Source organism: Silurus meridionalis, chromosome 2 (genome assembly GCF_014805685.1).
Source record: "Silurus meridionalis isolate SWU-2019-XX chromosome 2, ASM1480568v1, whole genome shotgun sequence".
NCBI lineage: Eukaryota > Metazoa > Chordata > Actinopteri > Siluriformes > Siluridae > Silurus > Silurus meridionalis.
Window position 1 is genome coordinate 25,824,301 of NC_060885.1, and position 21,121 is coordinate 25,845,421.

The following is a 21,121-nucleotide window of genomic DNA, read 5'->3' on the forward strand; positions in this document are numbered from 1 at the left end:
AAATCAGAGCAATATCTGTTGGGGAAAATGGGAAAAACCAGGAAAGAACAAAACAAAATCCAAGCTGGAATCCCCCTAACACTAACAATCAGATGTCAAAACTACTAAACTAAAAAACCCTCAAAATAAACCTCCAAAAAGCAGGAGTAAAGTTATTACAAGTCAGTGTTCCAAAAAGACCTCTAGCAGAAATATAGAGGTGATACCCAAAGATCCGGATCCAGATATTAATCATTTCCTGGCTGCCCCAAAGCCTTGATCTCAAAACATATTATCTGTAGAGTATGACATGAAAAGACAGGTGTATTTAAGGAGCCTACATGAACAGAATATTGGAGGAAAAAGAAAATTCCCCAATATGTTTGGAACAACCTATCTGGCAAGTTCCTTCAAAAACTGTTTGCAAGGATACCTAAAAAAATGTATGCTTGTGGTTACACTATGTATTGATTTGATTTGGATATCTCTTCTGTTCATTTACTTTCCATTTTGTTAATTGATGAAAAAAAATGAATAACTACCGTATTTTTCCCCACGTTTTGAACCCCGCGGCTTAAACAACGAAGCGGCTAATATATGGATTTTTCCTGGGTTTTTCCGGTTTCACAAACTTCAAGCCAAAAAACTGAGCGACATAACATTAGACCAATGAAATTTCCGAACGTAAACGAAAAAACGCACCTCACCTGTGTTCTGAGCTGCAGGGAGAAAAACTTTCACCGGTGTTGATTTTTAAACGCACGACGATGCCAAAAGATAAACTCCAGAGAGAAATAGTTGTGAAAGGAAGGAGGAAGACAGTGAACAATGACTTTCTTGGTCGGCTACTGTTTAGATACAAGCCGTTGTAACGCGTTGAGTCTGGATGAAGGGAGAGCTCACTAACTCAAGTTGCAAATGAAATCATATAAGCACAGACAGGTTTCCAAAACGCGTGCTTTTTTTATTTTTCTTGGCAACAGCGTTATGGGTTAGTCAAAGAAACTTAGAAACGAGCGTCAGAAAATAATAAGGACATATTCCTCAGTCTCACACGCACACACACGCAGTAATATTGGAAGAATGCAGTGACATGCTGTTCCCAAAATGCTGCTCTGCTCTTAAAGGAGCCACAACATATTTCACCCGTTACACCGTGTAACAGACACTGTCTTTCGACACCAGCCTAAAACCTGTGCAATGTGGTGTAATATAAACTATTTATTATGTGTGTATCTAGAAAAATGTAAATCAATACATTTTTATTTGTAGAACAATTTTAACAGTGGACAGTGTCTCAAAGCAGCTTTACGAAGATAAAAATATATTTATCTATAAATATATTTATATAAAAACCATACCCATATGTTAAATATACATATGTTGTATATACATACAGTGGTGTGAAAACTGTTCCTGATTTCTATTTTTTTGCATGTTTCTCAAAGAGAAGTCTATCAGTCTGGAAAAGGTTATAAAGCCATTTCTAAAGCTTTGGGACTCCAGCGAACCACAGTGAAAGTCATTATTCACAATGAGCAAAAACATGAAACAGTGGAGAACCTTCCCAGGAGTGGCTGGCCGACCAAAATGACCCCAAGAGCACAGCGATGACTCATCCAAGAGGTCCCCATCACAAAAGACCCCATCACAAGATCCAAAAAACTTCAGGCCTCACTTGCCTCAGTTAAGGTCAGTATTTCTGACTCCACCATAAGAAAGGCAAAAATGGTCTGCACGAAAACCACTGCTGAGCAAAAAGAACATAAAGGCTCGTCTCAGTTTTGCCAGAAAACATCTTGATAATCCCCAAGACTTTTGGGAAAATACTCTGTGGACTGACGAGACAAAAGTCGAACTTTTTGGAAGGTGTGTGTCCAATTACGTCTGGTGTAAAAGTAACACCACATTTCAGAAAAAGAACATCATACAAACAGTAAAATATAGTGGTGGTAGTGTGATGGTCTGGGACTGATTTGCTGCTAAATAAAACCATGAATTCTGCTGTTTACCAAAAGATCCTGAAGGAAAATATCTGGCCATTTGTTGATGAAGCAGGACAATGATCCAAAACACACCAGTAAGTCCACCTCTGAATGGCTGAAGAAAAAGAAAATGAATATTTTGGAGTGGCTCAGTCAAAGTCCTAAACTGAATCCTATTGAGATGCTGTGGCATGACTTTAAAAAGGTAGTTCCTGCTTAAAAACCCTCCAATGTGGCTGAATTACGACAATTCTGCATAGATGAGTGGACCAAAATTCCTCCACAGCACTGTAACAGACTCATTGCAAGTTATCGCAAACGCTTGATTGCAGTTGTTGCTGCTAAGGGTGAACGAACCAGTTAGTAGTTTTAGGGGGCAAACTATTTTTCACACAGGGCCATGTAGTTTTGGATTTAGTTTTCCCTCAATAATAAAAACCTTCATTTAAAACATGCATGTTGTGTTCACTGGTGTTATCTTTTACTAATATTTAAATTAGTTTGATGATCTTAAACATTAAAGTGTGACAAACATGCAAAGAAATAAGAAATCAGGAAGGGGGCAAACACTTTCATACCACTGTACATTGAGATCAAGTGAGTAGTTCCAGTGTGGAGTCAGCATTTCAAATTTTCATTTAATATTCATCAAATAGTTTAAATCAGGGGTCACCAACATGGTGCCCATGAGCACCAGGTAGCTTGCAAGGACCACATGAGTCGCCCATGGGCATTTTCTAAAAATAGTTCACCATAGCGCCACTTACCAGCGAGCTGCATCTAATTTTTTTATTTTTTTATTTTTTATTACACTTGCATTGGTGTGAATTTGAAAATGACAATATAAAAAATGTTCTACATTAGATTAGAGCTAGCTGGTCGCCAAGTTGATTTTTGCATGTTACGTAACTGATAATCTGTACAATCATGATGCAACTTAGTGCATAAATTGTTAAAAATTGTTAGTGGCTAGTGAAAATGTTGTAGAAGTGATCATTTGAAAATGCAAACACTTGCAGAGATTTATAGAAATAAAGTTTTGCATATTGATATTTATCTGTTTACTACCTTGTTAAATCATTGTTAATAATTATTGTGAGAAATCATAAACATGATTAGTGTCTTCACAGATGAATATCATTTATTATTAATAATAACATATAATTAAAGGTAAATTGAGCAAATTTGTTATTTCAGAAGTGTGTATCAAGCTGGTAGCCCGTCACATTAATCGGTACCCAAGAAGTAGCACTTAGTTTAAAAAATGTTGGTGACCCCTGGTTTAAATGATCCTCAGTGGATAGACACTACGTTGACTCTAGATACAGGTGCCCAATAACAATGTGTACCTGATTTATAAATAAACAAGAATTACAAGATGCTGTTCTTGTACTCTTTGTTCACATATGACTATTTTGCCAAACACAGGTATATATTTTCAAGTTTTCTGTTGACCCAATCAACCTGGGCCTAATTACAAATAGAGAGAAGCCCACATAAAGATGTGTGAGATAGAGATGTATCACAATTGTGTCACGACAACAACCATTCTTTTAAAATTATTAGTACAAAGGAAATGTGAGTAGAATTCAAGAAAACCCACAATGGTGTACACTCATACACAAACAGAGCTACAGTGGAAAAAAATTCCTCTCCAAGGATGATCTCACATAAATAATCATAATCACATCACATTCCATTTCCAATGGAAACTTAAGAAGTTCAAACTGACCTGTAAAATCCTCAGTAGTTCTCACCATTGCACCAGAGACTTCAGCACTATATGGCAGTTGCTCTGCCCATAACCACAAAGCCCTCCAGAGAGTGCATAGAACAACATATATAATCATTAGCAACAAACTGGTCAAGCCGAAGACAACATTAGCGACCTTCAAGGCAGGGTTCCAAACTCGGAAAAAGCATCAGACCTTGCTTCTGCTCTTTACCAAATGTAGAAGCCAAAACTGGCTCCCTCGGGTTCTGGACTCTTTCCTGGCGCTGGTGATCATTGAACGGGCACACAGGTTACCCAGTGGCACTCAAACTGGGAACACATCGACTAGGCCAAAAACAGTGATACTGAAATTTCTCAACTATGTCAACAAAGTTAAAGTATTGAGAGCAGCTCAGTTAAAAGGCACAGCGATGTTCCAGAACCATTACTAGCTCTGATTTAGATAAAGAATGTTAAATCAGAGATAACAGACTACAGCAGAGGGCAAATCTTTCTCTTATAAAGCCCCACAGTTATGGAACAGCCTTCCAATCAGTGTTCGGGACACAGACACAGTCTCAGTGTCAGGGCTAAAATCATTTATTTAGTCAAGTCTTTTATCAGTAGGTTTTTCGTGGGTAAAGATCTGGAGAAATCATGGATATAGAGTGTTTGGTGAAGTGGGATATTTGTATGCTGTCATCCCCTTACTCTCACACGTTCACTTAGGTTTGTTGACGGTGGTGTGGTGGGTCGTCTCTTATCCCGGAGATCCCTCAAGTTGATGTTGCCTTCTGGTTCTAACTTTTAGTTATGCTGCACGTCTTGGCAAGTCCCCAACTGCACAGTGTCCTTAACTTTCATACAACAATAACGACACATAATATTCCATATCCTTCTCTTCCTGTCACCCTCTCTCTCTCTCTCTCTCTCTCTCTCTCTCTCTCTCTCTCTCTCTCACACAGTCGAGTTAAACATGCTCCTGAGGTTCCAGGGACCACTGTTCCTGCTTTTCTTCCCTCCTCGGATCTTCCCACTTCATCCAGGCCTGCCTCTGGATAGTGTTCTCTTTACTTGGAGGACCATTTTGTGCAGCTGGGGATAGTTTCTTATCCACGCCTTGGGTGGAACCATGAAAATCCGGAGTAAGAACGAGAGCTTTAAAGATGGATTTGGACTGTAGTTAATGTCAACAGTTTGCTACACTGACTCAGGACTACAGTTTGCTCTGAACACCATCACTGTACCCCGTAACATCATTATCTGTAATAAATGGACTTTCGGTGCAACCCAGATGAGGATGAGTTCCCCTTTTGTCTGGTCTGGAGTGTGGGTTCTCTCAAGGTTTTTTTCTTATGCCATCTTGGGGAGTTTTTCCTTGCCACAGTAGCCACCGGCTTATCATCATGGACAAACTTACACTTATAAAGGACATCTTAATCATTTTTATTGCCAAATCATCTGCGTAAAGCTGCTTCGAGACAATGTTCATTGTTAAAAGCACTATGCAAATAAAAATTAATTGAATTTAATTGAATAGGCTTTAATGTAAATAAATGTTCCTGAGGTTAAAGGGGCATGCTATTTAAGGTATATGAGAGTGTGTGTTTGATTTGAAAGCATTTTTATGTTTTAGAGTTTTTATTTTTTCTCTTAATTCAGCATCCTTATAGCATTCCTATTAAAGGACTTGTTAGAGTAACCCTAACTAGGGTTCTAGTCATAGAAGGGATGTTTGCCTTGCACTTTTTCTGTAGAGCATGTGCTGGGAAGTTACTTTGTATTATGACTTTATGATTTTGTTTGTTTTCTTTGCCTCTCTCTTGCCCTACTATGTATGTATGTATGATTACACACTTTAATTCTCTGGTACATTTTTGTTTGATCCAAAATTGGTACAAGTTGCTCAGTGGATCTGGTTGCTATAATACTTGGACTAGCAAAAAAATGGTAGATTATTCAATTTTGCTGCAAATGTCAATGGATTCTAGTTTTACACTGACATTGTAAAATGTTTGGGGGCTCTGAAATCTAATTAAATTGAAGCAAGTGATAGAGTTAAAAATGTCCATTCTAAAATATTGTTTCTGCAAGAAACACATTTATTGCCAGACGAAGTCATTAAATTATATAGAAGTTAGTAAGGCCAGGTATAGCTGTATCCTATTGTTTACATTTAATAGGGGTAGCTGTACTGATACATACATCAATACAATTTCAGGTATTAAAATATATTCATGATCCATCCGGTAGGTACATTATTATTACGGGTAGGACACTAAATTAATATCGTAATCTTGTGAATGTTTATAGTCCAAACAGAGATGAACCAACATTTTTTTATAATCTCTTCTTAATTTTGTCCTCTCTTCAGGGTAATTTAATAGTTGGTGGTGATTTGAATTGTTAATTAGATTCTAATTTGGACCTGTACTGATGCTTCACATTCGCAGAGTAAAAATGTAGTTAAAATAATACATAAAGGACCTTAATAAAGCTGTGGCTAATATAACTAAACTCAAACAAACATATGACCTGGAAGGCTGTTGGCATAGTGTATGTAAATGTGATTAACAAACTAGAATTTATAGATAGAAAAAACATTATCCCCAATAAAATTAATAAGGTTTTGAAAAACAATTATAAAGATCTTAATAAATTATCACCCCCAGGGAATAGCCATCTCTATAAAAACATTTTTGGAAAAGTAAATCTCTCTATCTGAAGAAGACTCCAAAACATTGGATCAACCATTTGAAGAAGCAGACTTGACTGCAGCTATTGATTTTATGAGTGGAAAGCACCAGGCCCTGATGGCCTGCCAATAGACATATACAAGATCTTTCACAACAAATTGATAACCCCAATGGTTGATTTGTTAAATTAATAATTCAATAATTAAGAACTCCCTTTTCCCATGCGTTCTTAAAGAAGGGAAAGTCCCTATGAAATGTGGTTCTTATAAACCAGACCTGGGCATTTTACGGCCCAAGGGCCACATACGGCGCTTTGGGCATCCCTGTCCGGCCCGCGGTATGTCAGTCATAAACACAAATGACACAAATGAATTATGGTGTGCATGCAATACAACTGTGTTGCTTTTATTTAAAAACATGACGTATTATTTACTTATGGTCGCACGTATCTTCGTATGTCTGCAACAGGTGATGCTAGCCAGCTACCCCTGCCCCCCCCCAAAAATGTCGGCTCACATTAAAAAAGAAAAGTTGATTCCAAATGCCGCGTTTTCAACAAGACATGGACTGCTAAATATTTCTTTACAGAGGTCAAAGGTAAAGCCGTGTGCTTAGTTTGTGGTACACAAGTCGCTGTGTTTTGGGATTACAATCTGAATCGCCACTACGTGAGAGCACGCAAAGGAGTCGGAGGCTTTGCTAGCCAAGCTGCAAACTCAACAAAAGCTTCTTACAAAACTTTGCAAATCCAGATACAGATCCTCTATAACTGATGATCACCTCTCAGCTGTCCTTCGCATAGCCACCTCATCCAGATTTCAGTGCACTTGTTCAAGCCCAAGACAGACTGGATTTTTCTCACTGAACAAGTAAACTAAACTGAAAACATCAAAAGCACTTATTGCTTTTTGTATAAAGTTGTTTAGTTGCTTATATTTAACATACTCCGAAACACCTTTTTAGTATTTATGTAGATTAACAAGTTAAAAATAAAATGAAGGTAATTTTCTTTTTGTTTTAAACTGTTTATTACTTGATTTACTCGCTTTATTACTTTACCTACTAGCAGCTTATCAAAAGATATAATTTACTGCTTTTTACAATGGGAGAAAAATAATATTGAGCAGAATTAAGTTCAAGTTATCATTGGTTCAGCCCTCCAACACAGTTCAGATTTTTCATGTAGCCCCCTATAGAAATTAATTGCCCACCCCTGTTATAGACCAATAAGTATTTTAAATTCAGAGACTAAGATAATTGCTAAAGTCTTAGCTAGTAGAATTTATAAATATTTACCATCATTGATTGATCTTGATCAAAGGTAGGCAAGCTTTTCATTTTCATTTAATATATGCCGCTTGTTAAATGTTGAGGGTCAAACTTCTACAATATAAGTAAAATTATATTCTAGTCTAATCTAGTAATTCTAGTAGAATTCATTTAATTCCTTTTTATGCTTAAATGTCGGACAGTCGTAAAAAGCATTTCACTGCATCTCGTACCTCTGTATGTATGTGTATGTGTTAAAATTTTTGAAAAAAAGTGAAGAATGGAATAGAGATTACAGTGAAATACTTTTCTTTGCATATCTCAGCTTGTTTTAGAGGCTGGGGGCAGAGTGCAGGGTACAACGCCCCTGGAGCTCAGAGGGTTAAAGGCCTTGCTCCGCCTGAACCAATGAGGACGCACAGCGTACCCAAAAATGTGTGCAATTGGGCAGATAGAACAAAAAAAACTGGGCTTTTATTTTGGTCCCAAATTTATAAAACAGTGTTTGCACCCTGCTCAAGACCCAAAACCCAAAAGGTTAGACAGTTTCCAGTGCTATTATCATAAATTTGTGCCTAAGTATTCAGATGTCACCAGCCTTCAGAGTGATCTAATTGAAAAGGATGATCCAGTCCAATAAACAGAGTAGTCCTGCAGGCTTTCAGTCCAATAAAAGCTACACCCTGCGCTGGGCCATTTCTACATTCCCCTGATTTCTCTCATTTTTTTGGAAAACACGTTGAGCAGGGGGCTGGAGGCCAGTTGGTGGAGTGGGAAAAACATCCTGGGCTATATATCAGGGGCAAGCTTTCAGCATGATCGAGAAAGAAATGATTGGCAGTTAAATGGATAGTCCTCACCCACCAATACTATCTGCTTAGACAGGCCTGCAACGTCTATTCAAACCATGCTCTGCTTTAGTAACTCTATTGCATTAAAGATGTCAATTGTCGACTGTCACTCCCCTGCATCCACATGGTTAAATTACATATATTAGTAAATGATGTGAAGTGATTGTTAGTTTATGGAAGAAGAAATGGGATACAGGTGATGGGTTTCAGTAGCTGCAAACCGGGTGGCTCACGGGTCTGAGACAAGCAGTGGAGTTAAATGGATGCAGGGGAGTGGTCGTGTGACAGTTTGTGAATGTATGCATTGACATCTTTAATGAAACAGTTAATAAAGCAGAGTATAGTTTGAATAGAGGTCTTATATATTTATTGTTATTATTTCTACAGATCATTTCTGCACTAAAAGATGTTTTAACAAATTTTCTTACCTTCAGGTTTCCTCTGATGTGTTCATCATGAACCTCAGCAGTGGATGAGTCTGGCTTAAAGGTCACCTGTAATAAAAAGAAAGATGATGAAAAATGTATGATATTAAGATTTGTAATCAGTGCTAGAATTTGTGGGAAGACTGCACACTGACTGTAGGTCTGCTTTTAAACAACTCTTAAATTATTTAAGTGGTAGGTTTATGGTGTGAATGGGTTCACTGTGTTAATCTGTAGTGGTCTGATTAATATTATTTATCCGTCACATATACATTACAGCATTATTCGTCATATATACATTACAGCACAGTGAAATTTGTTTTTCGAATATCCCAGCTTGCTTAGAAGCTGGGGTCAGAGCGCAGGATCGGCCATGATACAGCGGCCCTGGAGCATAGAGGGTTAAGAGCCTTGGGGGTCAGGGGCCCAAGAGTGGCAGCTTGGCAATACCGGGGCTTGAACCCCAGAACTTCTAATTAGTAACCCAGTACCTTAACCACTAAGCTACCACTCCCCTGATGCTTTAGAGGTCTGATCCTGGAGATGTCCTGACACGTATTGTTTTTATTTCCTATAGAATAATAATAGCATAACCCTTATTACACTATATTTAACACCAGAGGTGGAAAGTATTTGTGCCACTGTAATTTGTTTTTTGTGTACTATTTTTAAAGTAGTTTTTAGAATTTGGAATTGTACTTTTACTTCAGTATTTTTTATTTGAAGTATTGTACTTAACTACATTTTAAATCATATTTGTTACTTAGTAAAAAAATAAAGAAAGAAAAATTAATGCAAGAGGAAGAAAAATCACAGCCTGGAAACTACTGCACTGATTGATGGGTGGAGAACAAACACATTAAACTCACAACAAAGAAAGATGGATACAGACAAGACAGATGCCAGTAATGCAGACCCAGCTGAAAGTTAACTGCTATCAAATCAAAAGTTGTTCAATATGTGCACTCATTGTTTGAATTCTGAATCTGCATTTTGATTTCTCTCATAAAGGACAATATGACTGTAGTGTTTTTTTGTTATTCCATTTTAATTTATAAAGGTGTTCCTTCAATTAAAAACAACTAGATTAATATTTAAATCCCCTTGTCCCCACACTAAAATTTCCCCCACCCGTTGTTAAAAAATTTTACTTGTTAAATTATAAATTATCTACTTATCACTTTTGCACTTGAGCAGATTTTTAGACCAGTAACTTTACTTGTACTTAAGTAAAATGTCATTGAAGTAACAGTAATTTTACTTGAGTGGTATATTTTATTACTTTTTCCACCTCTAGTGGTGACTCGAGCTATCAGCAGTGGCGATATTCCTGACACATACGTAGCTCTTGGAACTTACACATAGTAACTTCTGCCTGTTTTGGTCCCACTTTCTGTGAAACACCACAAAGCTTATTAATAAGCTGTTTAATAAAACCCTTGCAGCTAATGCTGCTGGTAAAGCTTTTTGTACCTTTCCTCATATATAGCGTGCCATCATTCAAAAAAGGGAACAATAGTCCGATCAGGCTTGATGCCAATTTTATCACATTGATTGGGGACATATAACACAGTTGAATAGTTTGTTCAGGTCATTACTGAATGAATAACTGTGAAGAGGGTGCCTAGAATGAGCTGAGGCATAAAAACTGTACCCATTGTTAGTTTTCTTGCACATTACACAAACAGAGAATATTTGTTCTAAATTTTAAACATTAAAACATTCAAATAGACATTTCAAGGTTTATATAGACATACAGCGGGGAAAATAAGTATTTGACACATCAGCATTTTTATCAGTAAGGGGATTTCTAAGAGGGCTATTGACACAGAATGTCCATCACATGTAGCCAAATATTGAATTCATACAAAGAAATCAGAACATTTCAGTATACAATTTGAGTCATAATAAATAAAGTGAAATGACACAGGGAATAAGTATTGAACACACTTTATTTAATACTTTGTAGAAAAGCCTTTGTTGGTGATTACAGCTTTTAGACTTTGATCTTCAGTTCTCTCCATAGATTTTCTATGGGATTTAGGTCAGGTGATAGACTGGGCCATTCAAGCAACTTGATTTTCTTTCTTTGAAACCACTTTATTGTTTCCTTGACCTTGTGTTTGGGATCATTGTCTTGCTGAAATGTCCACCCTCTTTTCATTTTCAGCTTTCTGGTAGATGGCAGCAGATTTTTATCCAGAATGTCCCGGTACATTTCTCCATTCATCCTGCCTTCAATAATATGAAGTCTGCCACTATCCCTTGCTGAAAAGCAGCCCCAAACCATGATGCTTCCACCCCCAAACTTAACTGTTGGTATGGTGTTCTTGGGGTGGTGGGCAGTGCCATTTCTTCTCCAAACATGGTGTGTAGAATGACTGCCAAAAAGCTCAATTTTGCTTTCATCTGACCCAATAATCCACAGGCTTCTCCAAATGCTCTTTCGCAAACTTTAACTGAGCCTCATCATGCTTTTTGTTCAGCAATGGAGTCTTGCGTGGTGAGCGTGCATGGATGCCATGGCGGTTCAGTGCATTGCTTATAGTTTTCTTTGAAATAACAGTACCTGCTGATGCAAGGTCTTCCTGAAGTTCTGCCCGAGTGGTTCTTGGCTCTTGGCGAACTCTCCTGATTATTCTTTGGACTCCTCGGACAGGGATCTTACGTGGAGCACCTGATCAAGGCTGGTTTATGGTGAACTGATGCTCTTTCATTTCCGGATAATGGCCCCCACAGTGCTCACAGGAACATTCAGCATTCTGGAAATGCGCCTCTAACCATTCCCATCAAAAAGCTTTTCATTGATAAGATCACGAAGATCTTGAGAGAGTTCTTTGCTTTTACCCATCATGAAGTCTTTCCTGTGTGCCTCCTGGGTAATGAGAAGCCTTTATAGGCCATTAATTAGGACTAAAGCAGCTGATATCAATTAGTACTGATAGGGGGCAGGGTTTCTCTCTCAATACTGACAGATTTCAGGTGATCTCCTGGCTTTCTATTCCATTTTGCACCTTGTTATCTTCATGTGTTCAATACTTATTCCCTGTGTCATTTCACTTTATTTATCATGACTTAACTTGTATAATTAAATGTTCTGATTTCTTTGTATGAATTCAATATTTGGCTTGATGGCTACATCTGATTGAAATTCTGTGTCAATAGCCCTCTTAGAAATCCCCTTACTGATAAAAAATGCTTATGTGTCAAATACTTATTTTCCCTGCTGTATTTCACTTGTCTGTGCAACAATTATATTTTTTTAATTACATTATTGCAATGCGTTCCAAAAAATAAAAAATTACAAAGATATAGGAAGCAGAGAGTCATTTACAAAATCAATTACATAATTGTGAGTGAATAAAAAGTAGACCCTTGCCATTTGAAATTATGTCTTTCTCTTTTTATAAGACAACAAATGGTATTTTGAATTGATGCTGTAGCTACAGCCTTGGCCAAAAGTTTTAAGAATGACACAAATATTAATTTTTACAAAGTCTTGTTTTTACGATGGCAATTTGCATACACTCCAGAATGTTATAAAGAGATGAATTTAAATTAATTAGCAAAGTTCCTGAAAATGAAATCCACAAAAAAAATTACTGCCAAAAAAAGGACCAGCTGACATCATGCCAGTGATTCTCTTGTTAACACAGGTATGAGTGCTGATAAGGACAAGGCTGGAGGTCACTCTGTCCTGCTGATTGAGTTAGAACAACAGACTGGAAGCTTTAAAAGGAGGGTGGTGCTAGAATTCATTGTTCTTCCTCTGTTAACCAGGTTACCTACAAGGAAACACATGCAGTCATCATTGCTTTGCACATAAAGATTCACAGGCAAGGATATTGCTGCTTGTAAGATTGCATCTAAATCAGTAATTTATGGGATCATCAAGAACTTCAAGGAGAAAGGTTCAATCGTTGTTAAGAAAGTGTCAGGGTGCCCAAGCAAGTCCAACAAGCGCAAGGACTGTCTCCTAAAGTTGATTTAGCTGCAGGATCGGGGAACCACCAGTGCAGAGCTTGCACAAGAATAGCAGCAAGCAGGTGTGAGTGCATCTGCACACACAGTGAGGTGAAGACCTTTGGAAGAGAGACAGATGTCAGAAAGGGCAGCTAAGAAGCCACCTTTTTCCAGGAAAAGACTGTCTTCTCCAGGTACAGACTGATATTCTGTAAAAGGTACAGGACTGATAAGGACTGGATTAAAGTCTTTTTTTTTAGGAATTCCCTTTTCGATTATGTGGGGCATCGAAAAAAAAAAGCATGTCTGGAGAAGAAAAGGTGAGCGCTACCATCAGTCCTGTGTCATGCAAAAGTAAAGCATCCAGGGGCCAGCTGCTTTTTCTCAGCCAAGGGAATGGGCTCACTTACATTTTTGCCTAGGAACACAACCATAAATAAATAATGGTACAAAAACATCCTCAGAGAGCACCTTCTCCCAACCATCCAAGACCAGTTTGATGATAACCAATGCCTTTTCCAGCATGATAGAGCACCTTGCCATAAGGCAAAAGTAATAACTAAGGGGCTTAAACAAAACATCAAAATTTTGGGTCCGTGGACAGGAAAATCCCCAGACCTTAATCCCATTGAGAATTTGTGGTAAATCCTCAAGAGACAAGTGGACAAACAAAAACTCTTACAAACTCCATGCATTGATTATGCAAGAATGGGCTACCATCAGTCAGGATGTGGACCAGAAGTTGATTGACAGCATGCCAGGGTGAATTGAAGAGATCTTTAAAAAAAGAAGGAACAAAAAGCTTTGCATAAACTTTATGTAATTGCCAATGAAAGCCTTTGACTCTTAATGCATAAAATGCTTGTAATAATATTTCAGTATATAATAGTAATATCTGACATAAAGATCTAAAAACACTGAAGCGGCAGACTTTGTAAAAATTGAAATGTGTAATTTTTCAACTTTTGGCCACGGCTGTATACAAAAGAAAATCCAAAAATAAAATCCCAAAAGCATTTCCATTGAATCATACAGGTTGATCAAATCATCCTGGAATTTTACCCACAGTTTGTAACTTACTTTTAATACATGTGGCAGCGGGGGAGGGGCCAAGAGCCAGTTTGTAAATGGAGGGCGAGGCCGGGAGCAGGTAGACACGGGAATGACTGACCTGAAGTTAATTCTGACTAATGAGTGTTCTCTCTCTTGCAGTGATTGGAGGGAGCATTTAAGAAGGAGTGTGAGGATGTGTGTGTGCCGGAGAACAAATGACTGAGGCACTGAGCACATAGTAAAAATATAAATAAAAGATTTTTTGTTGATTCCGAAACTGTCCTGTCATGGAATTCCTTTCCTCGACCCAAACGCTCTCCCACAATACATTTTTTAATTTGCATTTTTATGAAATAAAGTTGAATAAATTTTTGTACATTTCACCCATCAGATATTTCAGCAATGTTTTCAGAGTAATGGCTCACCTTGGCCTTGACAAGTTTCTTGGCAGTCTTGATCTTAGCCTCACAAAATGCCCCACGGTACTTGGCACTCACGTCTGTGCCGACAGTCAGGTATGCAGGCTCCTCTAGAGTCTGTGTGAAAAAATGGCAACAATAAACATTAAAATGTGACAATACTATGTGAACTACTTTTTTTTTTACTATGTCATACTAGGTTCAACCATTGTCAAACACATATTGACAACAAGGTCATTAATTATTCTTACAAGTTTCTTCTAAATTATCGGCAACCATTGTGGCTCATTATGCGCATACGTGCATCCGGACTGACCCTTTATATCTTCTGGATGTTAAAAGAGAAATTTGCTTGAATCACATCAAGAGCTGCAACAACTAATCAATTATCGATAATGAAATTCTGAAAGCAGGTATCGATCAGTTGGGTTAGCATGACAGTAAGATAACACAACCACCCGTGAAAATGCCAGACAGTAAAGGGAAAAGCAGCAACATGAAAAAGTGTGCTTCCTAAGTCATCCAAGCATTTTATATTAACCTGTTAGCTTCGCCACCACTTTTGGGACTCACGACTAAAACTGCCCTACCTAAAATTTGAATGTTAACAGTTCCTGAGAAAAGTGGGCTACATACAGAATTCAGATATATTTGGTAAGAAGACACTTCAAAGTTTATATTGCTCAAAAAGATAAGTTATAGATGATGCAGTGCCTTGAACATACATTTCCTGCATTGGACATTATTTCTATTTCATATATAAATAAATGAACTAAGTCCTGGCAATCCAGCAAACCAGAAAAAAGTACTGGGTTGAAAGTCACCTGTCTCATGAGCAGTGTTGTGCTAGTTATTAAGAAACAGTAACTAGTTACAGTTACTAGTTACTTCATTCAAAAAATAACTCAATTACTTTGTTGATTACTTACACCAAAAAGTAATGCGTTACTTTTAAAAGTAACTTTTTAATTACTTTTTAAAGAACGTTCTTTAATATTCCCATTAATGCCCTTTTATGCGTTATGGTCTATACAAACACAAAACTGACTTAAACATACAGTAATTTTTAAACACTATTTTATTTAAGTCAGACCAGCACAAACTGAATATAATCACAAGGATTTCTGAAATAAATAACAAAACAAGCTGAATAATATATTCAGAATCAAAAACTAAAGTGGCTTCTGCATCATAAAAGCTGTTGTGTAGAGCTGTTAAAAATGTTCCTTTCACAGCTTAAGTATGAAAACTATCAACAATGTACAACATAACACCGGGTTAGCTTCTAGCTTCGTCGAGGCATGCAGTTTCTGGAGGAGCTTCAACAGATTGGAGTTTCTGTTTATCGCAGTAGATACGACCTTCGAACAGAAAGACAGCTTACATTTGACTAAAATGTTTTTGTCTTTATGCTCAACTAAAGTGAAATAATGAGCATATTTCCACTTTGAGAAACTCGTCTTGCTCTCGCCTCAACTCACCATTACTTACGCACAGACCTGAATAAATGGAAACATGCCCACAGTGCGTCTTCTTCGTGTTTAGAGTGGTTCTGTAATCCACCTGCATGTCTTCCCTCACCACATCCATGAACCTCCTCCTTGGTCACCTTCCTGGTGGCTCTATCCTCAGCATTCTTTTTCCAATATAACACATGTCCAAACCATCTCAATCTCGCCTCCCTCACCTTGTCACCAAAACGTCCTACATGGGCTGTCCCTCTAATAAACTTATTTCTAATCCTGTCCATCTTCGTCACTCCCAACGAAAACCTTAACACCTTCAGCTCTGCTACCTCCAGCTCCGCCTCCTGTCTTTTAAACACGGTCTCTAATCCATACAACTTCGCAGGTCTCACCACAGTCCTATAAACTTTGCAGGTTCGGGGGGAATCCGCGATGCGTTTTGGGAAGAAAAGCGCAGCCGTTGAGAGAGTCCCGGTGGGAAGACACATACCGGGATACGCATGCGCCGTGAACCAACATATACCAACAATAACGGACAGTGAGAGTGTGGAAGTTTAAATAGGAGCTGGTGATGATGATAAACGAGCACCATATGTGCGCGATTGAAGCCGCGGGAGCTTCAGAGAAAGCGGCCAGGAAAGCACCTGACACGCTGAAGGGCGCCAAGGGGCGTGGCATGTGGCTTCCTGACAGATAAACATGTACTGTATGTATTTTTATAGCATGCCTTGATCAAACAAATCGCAGCAACGCTGTTGTGTAAAAAAAAAAACCTTCAAAAACACGTGCATGCACATTCTCATTTATTAACGCACATCATGTACATAAAGAAATTTCAAGCACATTAATATATTGCCGCCATTTTGATTTTCGTTTATTCCGATCATCGGTTACCTCGATGCTTTTTGGCGACCCCCTAAGACATCGACATAACCGGGTTCCACTATACTATAATTATAACAGATCATCATTTACCAAGTTTTACTCTCAATCAAGTAAATAAATTCATTTAATTTATTTCTGCATCAAAATCATCAACTTGTGTTCTAGATAGATAGATACATTGATAGATCGATAGATACAACTTTATTGTCATTGCATTGTACAGGTACACAGCAACAAAATGCAGTTTGGCAATTACCAGAAGTGCAAAATGTAGCAGTCGTGCAAAAGTGCAGATAAATATGTAACATATTTACAGCAAGTGATATATATGTAAGCATATGTACAGTGAATAAATATAAATGCTATAACAGTGCAGAGATGTGTGGACATCATTAAGAAGTACAGAAATGGTTCTAAGGCTATGGCATTGAAGAGAAATTATATATATACACATATACACACACACACACACACACATACATATATATATATAAAAAGATAAACTCTCGAGAGAAATAGTTGTGAAAGGAAGGAGGAAGACACGTTGAGTCAGGGTCATGGGATAGCTCGCTAACTCCAGTTGCAAAAAAAATCATATAAGCACAGACAGGTTTCCAAAAACCGTGCTTTTTAATTTTTCTTGGCAACAGCGTTACGGGTTATTCAAAGAAACTTTGCACACATGTAGTAATACCGGAAAAAATGCTGCGGCAGGCTTATCCCAAAATGCTGTTTTGCTCTTAAAGGAGCCACAACATATTTCACCCGTTATACCATGTAAGAGACACTGTCGTTCGTTGAAGCCTGTGTAAAGTTCATTAGTTTCAGTGTAGACTTATAGACAGGTGCGGCATTTTATTATGTTCATAACAACAACAAATGTTTGAACATAACATTTATGTTCAAACATAACATTTTATTATGTTCAAAATAAAAATCTTTGTAAAATTCAGTGGGTGCGGCTTATATTTGTTTGGTGCACTTAATAGTCCGGAAATTACGGTAAATGGTCTTGTGCCGCAGTATTTGAGCGAGCTTATGATCAATTATGATCTACCACACCCACTTAGATCAAAAGGTGCAGGCTATTTGTTGGTACATAAAATAATGAAGACAACAGCAGGGTGCAGATCTTCCTCTTACAAAGCCCCATAATTAGTGTTCGGGATTTAGACGCAGTCTCACTGTTTATGTCAAGGCTGAAAACATAACAGCAAGCCTTTTGTCGGTAGGTCTTCCTTAGTTCTTAGATCTTTCCTCTACAGAGACATACACCCTGATCACACTGTATAGTGTATGTAAACACAAACAATTAGAATGTTTGCCAATCTTTATTTTCTCTTTCTCTCTCTCTCTCTCTCTCTCTCTCTCTCTCTCTCTCTCTTTCTCTCTGTCAAGTAAACATGCCCCTGAGGTTCCAGTGACCAGTGTTCCTGTCCTTTCTTTTCTTTTCTTTTCTTTTCTTTTCTTTTCTGCTCGGTTCATCCCAACATCCCACCTCTGGATGGAGTCCTTCTCAATTGAGACCACTCTGAACAGCTGGGGATGGTTCTAGATCCACCCTAGAACCCTAGATCCATGAGGCCACTGAGCAAATTTGAGGACTGATTCAGACTGTAACTAATAACAGTTTACAACAATGTGCTCAGGACCACAGGTTGTATGAACAGTTCTGCATTTATGCACCTATTACTACACACCTCAACAATGTAACTGCAATGAATGGACATTTGGTGCCACCCAGATGAGGATAGATTCCCTTTTCAGTTTGGTTCCTCTCAAGGTTTTTTCCTTTATGCCATTTCCAGTGCTGGGCAACGTTACTTTTAAAAGTAACGCATTACAATATTGAGTTACTCCCCAAAAAAGTAACTAATTACGTTACTTATTTACTTTTTATGGAAAGTAACGCGTTATATTACTTTTGCGCTCTTTCACGCCTTACAGGTGTAACAGGTGTAATATAGATCATTGCCATTAAGAAATAAGTTATATTAGGGCAAAAGACATGTGGGCTGCACACAGGTGATGTGGAGGGAGAACATACCTTTCGCTGTCATCTTATAAAACTTCGTGCAATTCCGTAAATATGACCTTGTCCTCGTCTACATCATTCTCTGCATGTACCGTGGCAGTTTATCTTCCCACAAAGAGCAAATGAGCTGTACATTTGCTCTCTATCTCCGCTGTGATCTGTAGTGCTGTGCTTTGCATGCAGATGGTTTTTTTTTTTTTGAAGTGGTATTTTTGCAGTTGACAAGAGCTTTTCACCAACACATAATCTACACTTAACCATTATCCCTTTCTCCTTTTCCTCGACTATTTCAAAATAATAAGAATACTTCCATCACAGTAATGTAATTCTCTGGTTTGCCATCCCCGCTTCTGACCAGCTTCTGTTCCCGCGGCTCGCACGTGCGCGATTCTACGTGACTACGGTTATTTTAATTCAGTATTGATTTTTTTATGCAAAATAATTTAACTGAAAAGTAACTCGCATTACTTTTTTGAAAAAGTAACTCGGAAATGAATGTGTAAATTCATAAAGTAACACGCTACTTTACTCGTTACTCCAGAAAAGTAATATTATTACATTACGCATGTTACTTGTAACGCGTTACTTGTAACGCGTAACCCTCAACACTGGCCATTTCAGGGAGTTTTTCCTTGCCATTGTCACCACTGTATTGCTCATCAGGGATAAACAAATTATATATATATATATATATATATATATATATATATATATATATATATATATATATACACAGTACAGACCAAAGGTTTGGACACACCTTCTCATTCAAAGAGTTTTCTTTATTTTCATGACTTTGAAAATTGTAGATTCACACTGAAGGCATCAAAACTATGAATTAACAAGTGGAATTATATACATAAAAAAGTGTAAAACAACTGAAAAATGTCATATTCTAGGTTTCTCAAAGTAGCCACCTTTTGCTTTGATTACTGCTTTGCATACTCTTGGCATTCACTTGATGAGCTTCAAGAGGTAGTCACCTGAAGGACTTGAGCACTTGAAGGAGTTCCCCAAAAGATGCTTGGCACTTGTTGGCCCTTCTGCCTTCACTCTGCGGTCCAGCTCACCCCTAAACCATCTTGATTGGGTTCAGGTCCGATGACTGTGGAGGCCAGGTCATGGGGTGGCGGAACCCTAATATCTCGAGCACAAGGGGGGGCAAATTTGCCACTTAACGACGGTTATCTCGATCGGCACTGTACAGCCGCAGAAGAACTCGCGGAAGTGGCGGAAAAATGTGGTGGGATGAGCAGCAAAAGCATAGAATTAACAACGGCAAGATCGGGGGAATCCGGGATGCGCTTTGGGAAGAAAAGTGCAGCCGGTGAGAGAGTAGGTATTCCGAGTGGGAAGGCACTACCCTATCTTCTCTAGATCAGTCAGGTTTCTGGCAAACTTGGCAAACTTAAGACGTGCCTAGACATGTGCTGGTTTAAGCAGTTGAACCTTCAGTGCCATGCATGATTTCAAACCATGACGTCTTAGTGTATTACCAACAGTAACCTTGGAAACGGTGGTCCCAGCTCTTTTCAGGTCATTGACCAGCTCCTCCTGTGTAGTTCTGGGCTGATTTCTCACCTTCCTTAGGATCATTGAGACCCCACGAGGTGAGATCTTGCATGGAGCCCCAGTCCAAGGGAGATTGACAGTCATGTTTAGCTTCTTCCATTTTCTAATGATTGCTCCAACAGTGGACCTTTTTTCACCAAGCTGCTTGGCAATTTCCCCGTAGCCCTTTCCAGCCTTGTGAAGGTGTACAATTTTGTCTCTAGTGTCTTTGGACAGCTCTTTGGTCTTGGCCATGTTAGTAGTTGGATTCTTACTGATTGTATGGGGTGGACAAGTGTCTTTATGCAGCTAACGACCTCAAACAGGTGCATCTAATTTAGGATAATAAATGTAGTGGAGGTGGACATTTTAAAGGCAGACTAACAGGTCTTTGAGGGTCAGAATTCTAGCTGATAGACAGGTGTTCAAATACTTATTTGCAGCTGTATCATACAAATAAATAGTTTAAAAATCATATATTGTGATTTCTGCAATTTATTTTAGATTTTAGATTTTTTTAGATTATGTCTCACAGTGGACATACACCTACGATGACAATTTCAGACCCCTCCATGATTTCTAAGTGGGAGAACTTGCAAAATAGCAGGGTGTTCAAATACTTATTTTCCTCACTGTATGTATGTGTGTGTGTATATATATATATATATATATATATATATATATATATATATATATATATATATATATATATATAATCTTACCACAAAAAAAAAAATCTAAGGAATATTCATTGTACTGACTTATCATTCTAGTAAGAAAGGTGAAGTTTTACTTCTTGACAGTTTTTGAAATCAGATGGGTGTGAAAGG

At 38.0% G+C, this 21,121-nt stretch overlaps 1 protein-coding gene across 1 annotated transcript in view; it reads right to left on the reverse strand.

Moving 5' to 3' along the window:
• arid4b (AT-rich interaction domain 4B) overlaps window positions 1–21,121 on the reverse strand; it is a 165,712-nt gene that overhangs the window by 131,680 nt on the left and 12,911 nt on the right. Inside the window, 2 exon segments of the mRNA XM_046871718.1 lie at window positions 8,923–8,988; window positions 14,361–14,471. Of these exon segments, the coding sequence (XP_046727674.1) occupies window positions 8,923–8,988; window positions 14,361–14,471 (177 nt within the window).